The sequence below is a fragment of the Xenopus tropicalis genome, chromosome 1 (assembly GCF_000004195.4).
Source record: "Xenopus tropicalis strain Nigerian chromosome 1, UCB_Xtro_10.0, whole genome shotgun sequence".
In the NCBI taxonomy this organism is placed as follows: Eukaryota; Metazoa; Chordata; class Amphibia; order Anura; family Pipidae; genus Xenopus; species Xenopus tropicalis.
In genome coordinates this window covers 112,038,568-112,057,067 of record NC_030677.2, presented here as the reverse complement: position 1 = coordinate 112,057,067, position 18,500 = coordinate 112,038,568, and the positions used below count along the sequence as shown (strand labels likewise).

General features: G+C 36.8%; 1 protein-coding gene across 1 annotated transcript in view; it reads left to right on the top strand.

Moving 5' to 3' along the window:
* cpamd8 (C3 and PZP-like, alpha-2-macroglobulin domain containing 8) overlaps positions 1 to 18,500 on the top strand; it is a 65,695-nt gene that overhangs the window by 16,398 nt on the left and 30,797 nt on the right. The window contains exons 6-23 of the mRNA XM_002934370.5: positions 550 to 567; positions 2,180 to 2,234; positions 3,405 to 3,518; positions 3,737 to 3,821; positions 4,290 to 4,398; positions 4,960 to 5,187; positions 6,024 to 6,194; positions 7,783 to 7,911; positions 8,180 to 8,369; positions 9,196 to 9,368; positions 9,718 to 9,867; positions 10,340 to 10,495; positions 11,355 to 11,497; positions 12,220 to 12,282; positions 15,142 to 15,373; positions 15,582 to 15,735; positions 17,716 to 17,852; positions 18,100 to 18,151. Of these exons, the coding sequence (XP_002934416.1) occupies positions 550 to 567; positions 2,180 to 2,234; positions 3,405 to 3,518; positions 3,737 to 3,821; positions 4,290 to 4,398; positions 4,960 to 5,187; positions 6,024 to 6,194; positions 7,783 to 7,911; positions 8,180 to 8,369; positions 9,196 to 9,368; positions 9,718 to 9,867; positions 10,340 to 10,495; positions 11,355 to 11,497; positions 12,220 to 12,282; positions 15,142 to 15,373; positions 15,582 to 15,735; positions 17,716 to 17,852; positions 18,100 to 18,151 (2,359 nt within the window). The remainder of the gene's footprint in view (positions 1 to 549; positions 568 to 2,179; positions 2,235 to 3,404; positions 3,519 to 3,736; positions 3,822 to 4,289; positions 4,399 to 4,959; positions 5,188 to 6,023; positions 6,195 to 7,782; positions 7,912 to 8,179; positions 8,370 to 9,195; positions 9,369 to 9,717; positions 9,868 to 10,339; positions 10,496 to 11,354; positions 11,498 to 12,219; positions 12,283 to 15,141; positions 15,374 to 15,581; positions 15,736 to 17,715; positions 17,853 to 18,099; positions 18,152 to 18,500) is intronic.

Here is an 18,500-nt window from a genome sequence, read left to right as displayed (position 1 = left end):
TGACAAAAGTTACACTTGATTATTAATGAAAATCTTTAATTTGCAACTTGTCTAACTTAAGCTAAACTTACATTAACAACATGACTAGTCCATTTGGTCATTTATAACAGAAATAGCAGATCATGTGGGCGTATCTTAAATGAGCTGTTATCCCATGGGAATGAATTTGGTCTCAAAAAACCTTGGCTTTTGACTATCTGCACATGTGGATGGAAATCAGCCAAATAAGTTTGTTTTATAATAGTGCTAAAGTTTTCAGCATTTGTTTAATACCTGAAGCATATATGAAAGCTTTTATTTCCAAAACCTCAACTTAATGTGGATTTGATTTTAGCATCATATAAGAAACAGGAAGCATAATGTAGTTCAACTCTAAAAAGCCCAATATAAATTAAAATGTACAGTGCAAGTGCCCCTCCCACACCTACCCACTTGTCTCCTCACACAACTCTGCATCCACCCCCCTTCCCCATTGCGTGTACTGAATAAGTAATTCAAAATTTTAACCAACCTCTTACTTTGTTCTTACTTTTTTTGTTTTTTTTTTAGATTGAAGCATACATTTTGGTAAGTTACATGTCTTACTAGGTATGATTCTTCTGACTCTGCATTATTATATTGGGGTTCTGAGGCTGGGCATTGTTGTTGGGGATCAGGCCTATATAAGTGTTCCAGTTTGTGTTGTGGTCATGGTTCTGTGCAGGCCAGTCAAGTTCTTTCACTCCCCTCTCTCCTTACTTTGTGCACAGAATTTTTGTCCTATTGAAACAGGCCAGGACCTTACCAAAATTGTTCCTGCAAAGTAGGAAACATGGAATTGCCACACATATCATTGCATGATGTGGTGACAACCAGTATCCACAATGATGGCTAAGGCTTAAGTAGCAAATTCCAATAATTTGAATGGGCGTCCACATACTTTTTGCCATATAATTTAGTCTTGTGGTTTACTTGGAGTACAACTGTGCCAATGATATTCCCATTGGCCCCACTCATTCATCTATATTTAATGTGCAGATTTTATCAGCACACAGTACAACAGAATAATTGCAACTTTCAACAGTCACTGTTTGTTGCATTTTATATAAATAATGCAGAAACCAAATGTAAATTACATACTTCAGACTTCATCTATGCTGCTGGTAGACATATACAAAATATTTAATTGTTTAGATATTTTTTCCCAGTGGCTTGCTGCCAGAGAAACTATTTCTGAATATGCAGCTAAATATAATCATTTTGCAAAAAAAATTCAAATGGGTGCTATACTGCAGGTGACACAGTCATCTATAAAATAAACTATACATTTTCATAGTTTGGTCAATATTGTGACATTCTACTTAAAGTACATTTTGCCAAAAGCTTTTAACTAAATGGAGAAAAGGGTAGTACCCTGTATTCCTGAACTGTTCTAAATATCTCCATCACTTTGTCACCAGAATTTATACCAGAATTTATACCAGAATTTATTGGAACTAAGTAGCCAAAAAAGAGGATTATTATTTATTTATATAATGTTTGTATTCTCAATTCACATCTCTCCCTGCCCAGTGGGGCTTACAGTCTAAGGTCCCTATCACATATGCACACGCTACGGTCAACATTATCTGCAGCCAATCAGGGTCAGACTGGGCCGCCAGGATACCGGGAAAAAAAACAATCCCTGTTACCGCTCCTCTGGCCACCGGTGTCCTCCCCTGACGCGTTTCACTTACGCGCCTTCACTTCACTTGTCGTGTGAGTGGGGGCACCTTAGGTTGTGCAAGATTCCTGGGGCAGTAGCCCCGGTGGGCCATGCACCCCCCCAGTCTGACCCTGCAGCCAATTACCCTGCCTGTATGTTTTTAAAGTGTGAAGGAAAACCCACACAAGCACAAGGAGAACATACAAAGACCTTCAAGATGGTTCCCTGGCTTGAATTAAAACTAGAACCCCAGTGATACAAGGAAGCAGTATTAAATCAGAGACAGCAACCAAATCTTATATTTTTTTATTAGTCTTTAAGTTCAGTAGTGTCTTTGTCAGTAGTGCAGAGTAACACCAAATTTGGCCAAATCTCGCATGCCATGCTGCAGAATCAAAGTAATTTTTGCCCACTGCAAGGTCATACCTGATAAACATAGTATTACCCACTTGATATTCTGTACCTTTATTTTAAAGTGCTATTATTTTCTCTTAGGACCCACGAGGATCTAGGATTATCCAATGGACAGATTTAAGGCCAATCTGCTGTGGTAATGTCAAATAGTGTGCACTTCAATGTCAAATGTATTTCTCTAAGATTTGTTGATTTTGCCCTGCTAGAACCATTGCTTGATTACTTTTTACTATCACAGTGCTCTCAGATGAGAGTACATTCCAAAGAAGGTTGTAATGCTCAGATATTAATCACTCCCAGAACCTTATTGTTGAATCAATTCATTCTTTTTTAATTATCTCAAAAACTCAAAAATAGTTTAAAAGAAACAGAAAAATTATATGCTGTATGTATTTGTATGTAGTTTTAAGAAATAAATTATTTGGTGACAAACTTTTTGCAATAGAATAAGATTAACACTAAAAGGGACATAAGCACCTGCATTCAACATAAGGCCTAAAAAGTAAAGGGTTGCCTTGCACCATCTTTACTTTTTTTTTTTTTACCTACAGTTTATGTTGTACAGGTATATGGGACCTGGTATCCAGAATGCTTGTGACCTAGGGTCTTCCAGATAAGGGTTCTTTCCGTAATTTGAATCTCTAAACTTTAAGTCTACTAAAAACCATGTAAAAATTAAATAAACCTAATGGGATTGTTTTGGATCCAACAAGGAATATCTAAGCTGAGATACAAAGTACTGTTTAATTATTACAGTGAAGAAAATATGTTTTACGATTTTAATTTATATGTTTTAAATGGAGCCTGTGGGGATGACCTTCACGTAATTTGAAGCTTTCTGGATAATGGATCTCATACCTATAATTATGTTTCTGTTTTTTACACTCATTTGCCCTAAAACATATGAAATATGAAGAAATAGCATAGGTGTGATGATTTACTCCTACATCACTCCCTAATGCAGGAAAACAGAACAAGATGTCAGGGAGACTTCTCCACATTGAGCGCAATGTCTTTTTTGCAAAGACTTTTTTGAGAGGGATCCTACCCTCCAACATCTAATGCACCCATGAGTACATATTATTAGAGACATTTGAAAAAATAAAATCAGCAGAAATGAGTAGTCAAAGATACATTTTGACAAAGATTAATAAAACAGGACTCAAGCATTTTATGTAAAAGCTGTAAAAGGGCAATCAACTTCTTTTGTTTTATTTGGTGTGTTTTTGTGTAGTTTTTCTATTTTGCCTTCCCATATTATTTTATTTGTACTTCCCAAATCTTATTCCTTTCGTCTACCTGCCAGGTGTCGTTAACATGAGTTTTCCACTCTCTGACCAACCAGTCTTTGGGGAGTGGCTAATTTTTGCAGAGACACAGGGACACACGTATAACAAATCTTTTTCTGTGCAGAAATATGGTGAGTAAATCTGCCCTTTTCACTTTAGAGCCAAATGGATCTATGGGTGGCTTATTGAATGGTTTCTGTTCTACATATATGTACATTAACATAATTAGAACATTAATTATAATACCCATGAGCTGTCTAACAGAGAAAATATATATTCTTCAAACAGTTGTCTGACAATCCTTCAGCATAAATCAAACATTCTGATTATAGGTTTCTTATTTTTAAAGTACTTCCAAAGTTTGAGTTGGTGATCTCTCCTCCTTCCTATATTCGAGATATCGGAACCTGCGAGAAGGGCACCGTCAAGGCAAGGTGCTGTAAGATACTACATATGTCCAAACACATATATATAAATATAGGGGCATATTTACTAATCCACGAATCCGAATCACGAATGGGAAAAAATCGGATTGGAAATGAACATTTCTGAAGTTTGCAAATATCACGAAAATGCTTACGAAAAAATCGTATTAGTCACGAAAATATTGTATTGGCGATCCCAAAGTCACGAAATTTTCGTACCGAACAATTGTAAACAGTGGTAAAACCTTTACGATTTTTTCGTGCAAGCGTCCGAAAAAGTCGTGCGGCGTCCAGAAAAAAGTGCGGCGTACGAAAAAGTCGTCCGGACGCCCGAAAAAATCTGCGAAAATACGCTCGGAGCATTCGCATGAACGCTCGAGCATTCGTGCCTTTGTAAATGTGCCCCATAGACTTAATTATGTTTCATTTCCTGGCTCTTGATCTGTCTCCTTACAATTTATATGTACTTTGTTCCAGATATACATTTGGAAAGCCAGTAAAGGGCTTGTTGACCATTAATATGACTGTTACTGGTGTTGGGTATTACAAACATGAAATTGGACTTCAGGTGCTTAAAACAATGGAGGTAAGCGGGAGACCTTTTCTTGTTTAGTTCCTATTTTGCACTTAACATCAAATTAATTGTGTCCATTTCTGAAAATGAAGTGTATATTTCACTGATTTTAAATAACATAATTAAGGCCTGTAAAATGTTTATTCTTTAGTACTATATTTAAATTGCTGCAAATGTAAAATAAATATTCTGGTACTGGTGTATAGTACACACTGGTACACAGTTTGGTTTAGGATTTGGACAGATCTCAGCACTTTAAGCAAGATTCCGTTTTGGCTGACTGCTCAGTTTCAGCTGAATGAAATCCATATCATGAGACATTAATGCGCTAGTCAACTTTTTTGTTTACAGACTCTACTCAGATTTTCTTATTCAAAGTAAAATTTTGATCTTGCTCAGTATTCACTATTTGGCTAAAAATGTAGTATTCTGTTAATTTAGCTTTAATGTAAAATATACCATTTTATAGAAAGGTTTTAATTTTTGCTTAAATGTTCAATAAAACGTCTCGGCAAAAGCTTCTTATCTTATGTAGTTTATTATTAATCCTACTTTCATTTTCTCTCTCTACAGATTTATGGCTCTGCAGTGTTTGATATCTGTGCTAAGGACATGATGCCAGTAGACTTTCCAGAACATTTCAGAGGGACAGTAAATATATGGGCCACTGTAATTTCTGTGGATGGCAGTAAGCAGGTTACCTTTGATGACTCGACACCTGTCCAAAAACAGCTAATTGATATCAAATATACAAAGGATACCAAGAAACAGTTCAAGCCAGGCTTACCCTATCAAGGAAAGGTAATTAAGACAGACAGGGACAAAAACAAAAGTGTGGCAAGGTTAAAAATTTACTAATGATTGGTACACCTGTTCTAAAGATTGTTATTGATCTTGTTAACAATCATTTAAAATTTAACAGTACATTTTTACAAGTTTTAGCTTGTATCAGGGAGTAAGGCTAATACCACACGGGGCTGAGTTTCAGCCCTTGCGCTGGCATTGGCCTTTCCCTGTGCCTGCATACGCCTGCATGTGCCTGCATTACGTCGGCCTGGGTGCAAGCATGTAAAGAGGATTTTGAAACAAATCAAATACTGTTTCTGCCCTGAAATCCACTCCATGAAAGGCTGATGCATCGCAGGGGCTGAAACTCAGCCTGAGTTTATCCGCAGGCAAGAATCAGCCCCGTTGTGGCATTAGCTTAGGGATCTGGATGAGTATCACCTTATTAAACACCCTATTAAACAGAATGGTGTTTGAATGCTTAAGGCATATATTTAGTTTGATAAAGGGCCACTGCTAAATAAAGGTAGTTTTGTTTATATATTGGATCATTTTCCTGTTTGCTTGTAGAACAAAGTATATAAATCTCTATCATCCATAGTGAATGGCAATTACCTACTGCTATAAATTTACAAGTGCTTATAGATATTGCTTTGTCTGCCATTACCCCATTAGTGAATAGTCATAGAGTTGTATAATAAATAATCCAATAAATGCACATCTCGATTATTTTTTGCAAATGCCAATACTGTATATTATTAGGTATACCCTTAACTATATGCATTAAAGGCATCTGTTAGCTTTTTGGTGGTTGGTCCTGTTGTGCCTGACATTAGCCTCTTGATTATTAGGTGGAGGTGACATACCCAGATGGAAGCCCTGCTGATGGTGTTACAGTACAGATAAAAGCTGAGCTGACTCCAAAGGATAATGTTTACACCAGTGAACTTGTATCACGGAATGGTCTAGTGGAGTTCCAGATTCCATCAATCCCAACTGGAGCTCAATATGTCTGGCTGGAGGTATGCCTCAGTAAAAAACTAAAATGTAAAATGACAGCATGGTCCAATCATACAGTTTTCAGACTTGCTTTTCAAATATAAATATAATAGCGGCTGACAGACTCCAGGACTTCATGATGCAGTGAAGAACCAAAATTACTTAATTGTCAATATTTTCAGACCTGTTTAGGACCTTTCCCAAGGCACACTTTCTTTTGTGTGTCTTAAGGAAGGTCCCAAACAGGGACTGAAACATTGACAAAAAAATTTTGTTCTTTCACTGCATCATGTCAGCCACTATATTATTTCTATTTTAGTTAAGACAGCACCTAGGCATGTGCACCACAAATAAGACTATATAACATGTATAAAAAAAAAATTCAAATTGTTAGTTAGGGTGCACTCCAGTATACATTAAAGCCAGGGTGCTTTGAAAAATTATAAATGATACAAAGTGTCCATCACTCAAAAAGACTATTAAAAAAAAAAATCTTCAATAAGAAAACTTTTCATCTCTCCCTGGAGCCTTCATCAGGAACAGCTGACATTTCCCCCAAAGCAGAAAAAGATACCGAAACAGTGTTGGACTGGCCTTTTGGGGTACCAGGATTTTTCTCAGTGGGCTCTCAGTAGACCCTTTGCACTTTTTAGAGCACAGAGCAGCTGTGCTTCTGGGGCTGCTTGTGCCCCCTCTCACCCACTCCACTCTTACCTCTTCAGCATCAGAGAGGGTCCTGGGGGTGCTGCATTGCTAGTGCAGAGAGTGCTATTGCACTTTCTACTCATGAAGGAAAGGAAAAGACCATTTGTCTCTTTAAATTGCTTGAGGCGGCTTTTTGCTGTCTCTGGTAACTGGCTGCTCAAGGTTCTCACCTTGCCCCATGGGGTGGCCCTGGCAAAGAGCATTAACTCTTTTCTACCTTTTTTGAGTTCTGCTTCTGTTTCATTTATTCCCAGCAGAGAGTATAAATAGGAGAGTAAGAGCTAATAGATTAGGGTTGCAACCTTTTGGTTGCTGTAAATCCGGGAGGACTCTCAACATCTTGGGGCTATGACATGGCGATTGGCGATTGCCTGGTGCCTTGTAAATTTTGCCTGGTTTGCCAAGTTGGGAAAACCAGGGAGGCTGTTTTGACCCGAACGGCCCTTCTAAAACCATGCTGTCCTGGTCACAACTGGACAGGTGGCAACCCTTCTCTGGGTTCTTAAACAGCTTTTGCACAACAAACAGAAAGGAGAGCACAGCTGTCCACACAGAATGAGAACTAAATGTCTTATTGGAAGCTGTCACACTGGTTGCTGTGTTATTTCTATGTATTAGATATTTCCCGTAGACTTCAATGAACAGACATTTAGTGGGCAAATTATTTTGATATATATATACATATTAATTAAATCGCAAACCGAAACATATATATATTTTTTTACATTACATGTCGGCACTTATGTTAACAGTAAATTAAATTGTTTTCACAAAACTGATGTTTTGGGTGTTTCCCCACTATGAGAAAAGCTTAGAAGGCTATAAAAATAAATAAAACACTTGTGAGTACATGCATACATGCGTGACTTGTATCCCAAAGTAATATGCATTATTTCTCTCTTTCAGACAAAAGTAATGGCAATTGATGGAAAACCTGCAGGAGAACAGTATTTGCCGAATTACTTGTCAATCAGCAGCTGGTACTCTCCAAGCAAGTGCCATCTTCTTATACAGCCACCTGAGGAGCCACTTTTGGTAAATAAACACAAAACAAAACCTGCCTCAGAGAAAAAGATTATATTTTTTATACTGAAAAACTGAAAACTTTTAGTATTTAAACATATAATATCTTTAAAGCGCATTGGAGATTTGAAACCCACATACTATTTGTAATTGGCAGAGAGGAGATGCCCTAAGTTGTATTACATTACATTCACAGAGTGCTATAGTTTCCCTTTAATTGGAAGCCATGAATGTTTAGTACCAATGTTTTCCTTTATTTGTTTACTCTCTTTATGTTTAGGTGGGTGAAGAGGCAAGAATTGCCCTTAAGTCTACCTGTCCATGTAATTCAACACTCCACTATGAGTTGGTCGCTCGTGGGAATATTGTACTTTCTGGGAAGCAACCAGGGAAAGTGACGCTGAAGAGAAGCAAAAGGGATGCATTTGTGACATTTGACAAGGACACCCATGAATCAGTAACAAACACAGGTAAGCTCATCATATTAAGTCTTTTTATACAAAATGTATACTAAATTCCATTGTTAGAGAAAATGTGTCACAAAGTGAGCATTTTTCTGTGATAATAATATACTGTAATAAAACATTATAAGGTTCAAAATAGTGCTGTTGGGCATGCTATGTAAAATATATGTTCCCTTCAAATGGAATGGCCATGTGTATGGCACCTATGCATACAGCTGCCAATGATCTGCAATGTTGTGCATGTGTGCCACACAGTTTTAACATTAATTAAAACAAAAGTCTTAAACTGAACTTAGCTTGCTTTCATTCCTAGAATTAGGTCCACCTCACAGTCAGATCTCCAACATCTTAAGTAGGCAGCATTTATTACTTTAAATAATTTCAATTTCCACACAATACATCACTAGAAGCCAGCATACACTTATACCTAAGGAGTATTAGCAGACACTTGAAGGACGGCCCTCTTGACAAAGTCATATGTTTAAAATGGACTGTACAAGGGATGGCCTTCCCATAAATCAGAGCTTTCTGAATAGCTGGTTTCCAGATAAGGGATCCCATACCTGTACTGTCTTTTTAAAAAAAATTATGAAGACTTTGTTGTTTAAATAGGACTTGATAAGAAATGGTATTGCTGTATATCCGAGCTTTTTCAATGGGTTTCTGGATAACAGATCCTTTACCCGTAGTATAAAATGGAGAATAATCTGTGAAACTGCTTGCTGTGTATGATTTTACCTGCCTTACCTGAACTGAATCTTGTGATATGCAACACAGATATCCTAGGTGTATTTTATGAAGGCTGCATTTCATTCTGTTATCATATTCCCAGCTTCCACACAGATCCCCAGTGAAGACTCTACAGTGTGGTTGACCTACGTGCATTTCACTGTCACTCATAATATGGCCCCTCTAAGCCGTATTCTAGTTTATTATGTTCGGGAAAATGGAGAGGGAGTTACTGACAGTGCACAGATACCTATTAAACCTGTCTTTGAAAACCAGGTATTTGACTCCTTTTTCTACTTTCTTCCCATATATATTTCCTTTTTCTCTATTACTCCTTTTTTACTTTTTCCTATTGCTAAATATAAAGAAAACCAGAATAGTTTAGATGAATAGATGAGTTTTAGATGGATAGATGAAAAAGTGTGTGTTCATATGTTAGATTAATGAGCGCAGAATCAAGCATCATATTTGTAAACACAGCTGTAATCACTTTTTATTGAACAGGAATTATTAAAGGTTCATTTTTTTTGTATTCTTGATTTTGGTGTTTTTTCATGTTTCATTCTGCTAAACTTATTGAGCAAGCTGTAAAAATTTCATGGTATCACAATTTTGTTTTAATCAGGTTTCTCTGACCCTCTCTACAAACAACTCTAGACCTGGGGATGCAGTAGATATTAATGTTAAAGCTGCAAAAGGGAGTTGTGTGTGTGTGGCCACTGTGGATAAGAGTGTTTATCTATTACGCAATGGCTTCCAACTTACACCAGAACAGGTTGGTTTTGGAAATTAATCAAAACAGGGAGATTTTTTTTTCTAGGTTTTAAACAGTGAACAATTATAAAACATATTATATATGTGTGTGTGTGTGTATATATATATATATAATTATAGTTCTAGTCATTTTCAGAGTGGCCAAATAAAACCACAAAAGGGCACTCTAAATTTCTTTTTGTTTTCATGAGAACATATTCAAATGCTCAGAGCAGCACTACTTGGTTGCTAGTAAAATAAATACAAAAAAAGAACTGCACTTTCAAGGTTAATTTAATAAAATATCAATGTGGGACAATTAAACCTAGGGAATTTCACTTGGAACTATAATACAACTATAGCAACAACCATAAACTAAAAATAGGAAAGAGAAATAAAGATATTATAACTGTACATAAATGCACACACCCAGTAATAAAGTGCTAGCTTCCTGAACTACTACCTATCTAAATTGTCTTATTTGGAACTTACAGATATTTCAAGAGCTATCAGAATTTGATGTTTCAGATGGGACAGGAAAAGATGAAGGTCACTTCTGGTGGCCAGGGATGGGCTCCCAAAGAAGAAGACGTTCTTCTCTCTTTCCATGGCATTGGGACATTACCAAGGATGCAAGATTTGCTTTTACGGTATGAGAGTGGATTAAAAAATATTCCTTCTTTATTGTTTTTGCAGTGCCGATAATCTAATTAATGTGTGCATAAAATATTTCTGCACACCCTGATCTTTTATGCCACCACCTTATCAAGGATTTGTACTAGTACCTAGAACAAAAATATAGGGGTTTTTCCTTCCACATGTTGATCATTGTTATGCTAAAGGTTCCACTTATAGTCATAAGAAAGTCTATGCTGTCAAATATAATGAGGCCTAGACAGCAATTTAGGACATATGGGGCATATTTTTTAAAATTTATTGGGAAAAAAAAATAATCATGACTCTTCATGTAACTGTGTTTGTTTGTGATTTTCAAATTTATGAAAAGTTCAGAATGTGATGGATTCATTGTAATTGTGTTTTGTTGTGACAAAAGTAAAGGCAATTTATTTCAACAGCAAAAAACACAATTGAAAAAAAAACAAAACTTTAACAACTTTTAACAACTTACTTGAATGTTAAAACTACACTGGACCATTACAAATTCAAGGACTGCAAGCAAATTAGAAATAATGTGTCAGGCAAAGGGTGTTTTGACTACTACACCTCTATTGGAGAGGGTGCTGGTATCATTCTGTTGTTTGAAAAGAGCCACTTTGAGAAGGCAATGTTAAAATCAGAACTGCACAACCTTATTTATTTAGTGGTGACCAGTAACATCTAAGTTTATTTATTTCCCCATTAATTGTATTTGTGGAAAGTAATTTGTAGTAAAATGCTTAATCTTCTAAATGTAATCTGCATTTGTTTTGGATTTTTTGTACAAAAGAATACAGGTAGCAAAAACTAGTTGGCGTATAATAAAATGCCTATTTTTAATTGTTTTCCCAGGAGACAGGGCTTATTGTAATGACAGATATTGTGAGTCTTAATCATCGTCAAAGTGGCGGAATGTACACAGATGAGGCAGTGCCGGCCTTTCAGCCCCACACAGGAACACTGGTGGGATCCTCCTACACTAGGATGGCTACTCGGTGAGTGAACTGCAGAACTGTGCAAAACCTTGTTAGAGTAGATTTGATGATCCCATATTAGTACTCATTTACAACACATGGTTGGGGGGGGGGGGCATACTGCAAAAAACAGGTGATATATACACAGTAGACAAGGTTAAAAAAACTACAAGTCCATCAAGTTAAACTTTTTTCTTAAATCTGTCTAGCTTCTAGTTAATTCAGAGCAAGGCAGGCAGAACATCAGTGAGGCAGTCAGTACAACAGCCTCAGGGAGAGAATTCCACTACTTCATAGCTCTCATTGTAAAAAACTCTTTTCGCATCTTAAATTGGAACCTTATTTCTTCTAATCTGAATAGATTCCATTGAATCCGTTAGAAGGACCTACTGGTTAATAAATCATCAGAGAGTTTATTGTATGGTCCCCTTGTATAGTAATACATTGTTATCATATCCGCTCTTCTTCAGTGTAAACAATCCCAGATATATATTCTAGATGGAGCCTTACCATTGCTTTTTATAGTGAAAGAATTACACTCTCCTTAAGTCTATATATCCCTTTTAATAAAGGACAATACCTGGCTAGCTGCAGATAGAGTTCCTTTCTTTTATTAATAAGTCCTACAAATTATGCATTTCAGAAATACCATTTACTTTAGGTTCTAAAATAAATTCTGCACACACATATACATACATAGACACACACATGTATATATGGTTAACAATGAATACATTTTGCAGAACTGAGAAGAGAAAGAGGACATTCTTTCCAGAAACCTGGGTCTGGCACTGCTTCAATGTAAGGTAATAAGATTTTACAACAAATTCAAACAATAAAAAAAAATGTTTGACTTGAATACTATGTTAATTAGTAGTATATTTTATGGCTACAATGTATAATTTCCATGTTTGACTATTTATTATTTTATATAAGAGATTTTATAAGGCAGAAACAATGAATAAAAGGGATATGTTTTATTTGACATTTTCTGATTTATTTAGACAGTTTTGTTTTGTTTTGTTTTGAATGAAAAGTGTAACGAATGCCTATTGCTTTATTCTAAGATTTTCATTATACAGGTTTTATCACTGTCACTGGATACTGGTGTAAGATTGTAGAGTTTTTCTTCTTTTTTGTGTTGAGATGTTTTTTCGGCAAAAATAGGAATTACATAGTTACATAGTTACATATAGTTATATAGTTACATAGGGTTGAAAAAAGACCAGCGTCCATCAAGTTCAACCCTTCCAAGTAAACCCAGCACACACAACCCACACCTACCAATCTATACACTCACATACATAAACTATATATACAACCACTAATACTAACTGTAGATATTAGTATCACAATAGCCTTGGATATTCTGATTGTTCAATAACTCATCCAGGCCCCTCTTAAAGGCATTAACAGAATCTGCCATTACCACATCTCTAGGAAGGGCATTCCACAACCTCACTGCCCTCACCATGAAAAACCACCTACGTTGCTTAAAATGGAAGCTCCGTTCCTCTAATCTAAAGGGGTGACCTCTGGTGCGTTGATTGTTTTTATAGGAAAAAAGAACACCCCCTATCTGCCTATAATCCCCTCTAATGTACTTGTACAGAGTAATCATGTCCCCTCGCAAGCGCCTCAACAACCCCAACCTCGATACTGAAGACACCTACTTGAATCACACCACACTTGAATCACAGATTAAATCTATTATATATTATTATCTATATTATATATATGCAAGAGCAGTATAATACAAATCTCATACTGTTTATATATCTGCATACCTTTATAATACAACGCAGTGTTCAATATACAATTTAGTCTACACCAGTCTTTGACAATTTATACTTATACGGTAGTATACACATTGCATCCCAAACATACTAGAGTATAGGTGTTGCAGCAATCCCATTGTCACCTTTATTCAGCAGATGAATTATTAAACTAAAAAAGGTTTAACAAAAGACATGGATAGCATGAGATGCAGAGGGCCTAAGCCAGCAAATGCAAGGGAATTAGCAAAATTAATAAAACACTAACAAGTCTAAGAGCATAACATCTTAAATGAAAGCTTAGACTTAATGGGTGGGGCAGTTTCCTCCAATGGCAATTCGGATAGGACAGGGTCCTAGACAGGGCCCTGACATTTATGGGCTTACTTACAAGAAATGAATTAAGGAGTGAATTTTAGAGTTTTTTTCTACTGCAAACAAACTTACAATTTAAAAAACTCAATGTTAAAAATTTGAATGTTGTTAAATCACGCTTAAGGAGCAGAGCTTGGGATTTTGTACCAAAAATCGTATCTGCTTTAGCATGTGCTAAATACCTGTGGGCATACTTCCATATCTGAACAGTATCACAAAGGCAGAACATTTGACAGGTGCTGTATATACAGATATGCTCGCTTATATGTGCTGCAAAACATTCCAATGTTTTTAATGTTTGAGCTCACATCTTTTGTGCAAATATTGCTCAAATGTAGTGGAGCTCCAGGGATTTCTGAAGTCAGACATGCTTTTGTGTGTTCTGGTGTTTAATAGAAAATGGGACAGTAGCAGACATTCAGGTTTTTGTCTTAGTTTGTACCCCTGCATGGCCATTTCAGCAGCTAGAAGTAACTTGCTGAATTTTGTGTAAGAACCATGGTACAAGGCACTGTTGTTAAACAACAGACCAGACCAAACCAGAGTTTTTTAGATATTTATATTTTCACATATGGATCTCATAAACTGTACATATTGTTTCAATGAAAAAATTCTTGCAGTTTTGTTGTTTATACTGCTACATTTCTGACCAACTTGAATCTGTGGTTATGCAATACAGTAATACTATGACAACATTATAAAATTAAATGATCAGAAACCTGATTTTCTTTTACATTAAAGATAATGTAAATGCAAAGTCATTTTCTCCATTATTGAATTTTGAATGGAGTTTGTCAAGTTTTGGTATGGTATATAGCTACAGAAACTGTGTTGGGTGTCTCATTTTCAGCAGTATTTGTCTAATAGGAACTGTCTAGCATATGCAGTATCACCTTCTTTAAATAAATATATGCATTGCATGATTTTTCTCATTAGTGGGGTGTTCCACCTGGCCAGTATTTCACTGTACAAAATGATACTTTAAGGCTATATCCCCCCATATGTAATAAAAGGCACTAAGTTTGCCCAGGAGCAGTAATCCATAACAACCAATAAGATGTTTATCTAAGGGGGTGATATATGCCTGGATTGGGATTTTATACTGAATAAGCCTATCCTTAGTGGAAATTAGGAAATTATAACAGTTCTCTGTTGCTTCCTCCCAGTACTCCTGAGTCATATCCGGTATAGCCTGAAGCCAGGGTTGGAGGAATGAGGTTAGGAGAATCTGATATATCCTTGAGATGAGTTTGGAAGTTTCAGATGAATGTAAATAAAGCGTTTTTTATTAATGAATGTAAAAAATTATACCATTCAGATTTATTGTCTTTTTTTTTTTTTTTACCTCACTAAGTCTTAAAGCCACTTCTATTTGTCTCAGGTCTGAATAGGCTATATATTTTATCTGATTTCATCTGATTTTTGTCTTCAGAGTTTACGCAGAGGCAGACAATTAGGAGCTCATCATCCTAAGTATAAGTGAATTTGTTCAGATATATTGTATTTCTTCCACAGTGATGTGACTGGAGAGCAGCAGCTACATGTGGAAGTTCCAGATTCTATCACTACTTGGATAACTGAAGCAATTGCCATATCTAGTAAGAAAGGCCTAGGAGTGGCTGGACAAGCACACCTTAAAGCCTTTAAGCCATTCTTTATTGATTTCACATTGCCATACCATGTAATCCGAGGGGAGCAGGTCAAAATCCCACTTACTGTTTACAACTATCTGCCTGTTGGTGTAGAGGTAAGGGAGCTTTTAATGGTGATTGTGTTTGTCTTTATTATAGCAATCCCTCTTTTCCATGTCAACCTTCTCTGTAATTACCCATATTATTGTATGCAGAGTCTGATCTTACTACCATACAGACTAATTTGTTATCCCCACTTTTACACCGATATATACATTTTATGTTGATGGCTTCCTTAATTAATTTTTCCATTAAACTTCAAAGGTGCACGTGAAGATTACGATTCCAAAAGGCATAAAGTTTGTAGGATATCCTGGGAAACAGTATTTGATCCGGAAGCTATGTGTTGCATCAGGGGAAACCAAGCCTACGTCTGCAGTCTTTGCTTTCACGGATCTGGGGCAGGCAAATATTTCAGGTGATAGCTCAATCTTTTATATACCATGCTAATAGCACCCCAAGAGGCCTGTTCACATGAATGCCTGTGTAAGACGTGATGGTTGAAATGAAATTAACAGGTGTGCTGTATTTACGGTTCTTGCCAATAAACATAAAAGATTTAGAATGAAGATTAAGTGGACATTAATAGTTGTGCTCTTTGATTTCTTTCTAAAGCTGGCCATACAAGCACCGATACACCGATTCCGTGGCATGTCGGCAGGAAGCTGCTGATATCGGACGACTCGCCGATCGGCCAGGTTAGAAAATTTTGATCGGGCGCCATAGAAGGCGCCTGACCAAAATCTGCCGTCAGGGCTGAATCGGCAGAAGGAGGTAGAAATCCTATTGTTTCTACCTCCTTATCTGCTATTTCAGCCCTGACTGTGTGTGGCGGATCTGACGATGTTTCGTGCGACCGATGGTCGCATGAAACATCGTTAGATCGCCACGTGTATGGCCAGCTTAAGAGAAAAAAAATAACAGAGCACGGGTCCAGACTGGCAATCTGTGGATTCAAGCATATGCCTTGCCATATGCAGAGGGGCTGCTCTAAGATGCCATATACAGTCACTATTTATTGGCCTTGGGGGGGAATGTTTGGGTCTCCGTGTACTTGAAATGCCAAGGCCTATTCTTAATCCCAGTTTGGACTGGACAGGAACACATTTTCCATTTTGCAAGAATAGTTATCAGCCTCAGTGACTGCAGCTATTTCTAAACAATACACCTCCCTAATCGACCCATGATGCATCTGGTCATATTTGCCCCCCAAACATTTTATGTAAAAAATGTTGTGTTCGATAAAATCATGTACACTTCTAGTCTGTGGGTGGGTATTTTCCACAAATGTATACACACACACTTACAGGGATAAAGTGCCTTCGAAAAGCGTTAGACCCATGACCAGTTCTCTCATTTTACTGATTATCAAATCCTATACTGAAATTGGGTTTTCTGATTTCTGATATGTTTTGAATGATATCATTTTTCACCTCTTAATAAATTGTTCTAATAGTGTGCTCCCTAGACCTCAGTACTTAAACTTGCTGATTCAACTCTAAATGCTAAAAAAAAGGTTATCCTTAAAAGCTCTACAGAAGCAAAAAGAAGACCGCACAGATGCCAACAATAACTTCAAAGGATCTTCAGAGTTTAGTTCTCTTAGCAAGGGAACCAGTTCTAGTAGCCCAACTGGAAATCTGTGGCTCAGGCAATATTCAACTTAACTAAATAACATTATACAAATCTGCCTGGAAGAATGGGGCAAAATTGGTACATATGTGGTAATTTACCTGCATAATGTGATGCTACAAAATATTAGAGCATAGGGATTGACTACTTGTACAAACAGTGTATTAGATTTTTTTTTTTTTAGATTTTTTCTAAATCTATTTTTAGAATCGTATTTATTAAATGGTGAACTTCACCCATTGATAATTATGCTTTTAAAACACATTTTGATAAGGTGCCCCCTTAGTGTAGGTTTTGTTACTGTCTTATTGAATAAAATGAAAGAATTGTTAAAGAATACAAGACCATGATTAAATACAGTGGTGCATGAACCTAGACTCAGGGCCGTATTTCTATTCTCTGTGCCCAGAGGCTGGCCCTCTTACCGCCTCCCCGCCCCACCCCCAGGATTGCGCACATGCACATCTGTTGACTTACACCTGGAGCACAGGGGACGGGTGCCTAGACTGCAGCGCTCCAGGTGTAAGCAACTTTGTGTGCGGCTGGGTGGCATGCCAACCCTCAATTTGTGCTGCCATTCAATTTGTGCCACCCTGGGCCTTTGTGGCCTTGCCACAAATCTGGCCCTGCCAGGCCTCCCAAAAACTCTGGGTATCTTATAAACAGGAGCAAAGGTAAATCATATGGAGCTGAAGCTAAGTTTTGGAACCACTGTTTTGATATACATATTATTTATTACAGATTCTAATAGTGTCTTCTTCACCAGCCAGAGCTCTGGCATTTGCAGGCATGAGCTGTTTTCCAGAAGGCAATACTTTAAGGAACAAGCATGCAGATGATGCATATTTGGAGAAGAAAGTCCCAGCTGGCACAGATTTTGTACGCCGAAGTTTGATGGTAGAGGTGAGTCTTTATAGTATTTATAGTACTTAAGTAGCCTCTGTACCTTTATTTTGTTATACAGTGCTTACAGTACAAAATAAACCTTGTATTGCCAACAAGTACAATGCTAAGTTGCCAACTTAAAATCTAAAGTTTCTTTTTCTACCTTACCATAGCTTTTGGTTCTTCTAATAAGGGTGAAAGACAAAATATTTCATGCTATTTCATGAATTCAGACTGCTAATATATTCATATCTTCTTTCTCTAGCCAGAGGGTTTAGCTCGAGAATACACGTACAGTGTTTTCTTCTGTCCAAATGGTAAGTTTCATGGGTACTATATAATTTTTCATTATTATTGGTAGTAAACTTTCAAAAACTATATTTACTAGGGTCAGCAGAAGTTACTGTTGCCAAGATGGTTACAAGCACACTATAGGGGTCAGTTACAATGTCCCCAGGCAGAACTGCCAATTGCTCCTTTGTGTCCAACAATATTAAGTTCAATTTTCTTGTAAGCTGATATATAATTAGGGCATTTCCTGTGTTGGTGCAGAACCATTATGGAAGAAATTGAAAAAAATGTTTTGGTGCTATGGATTATATATTTGGCTTTTTTTGGAGCTTTCTGTTTACCTCAAAAGAATATTTAAAACAGGCACACACATGT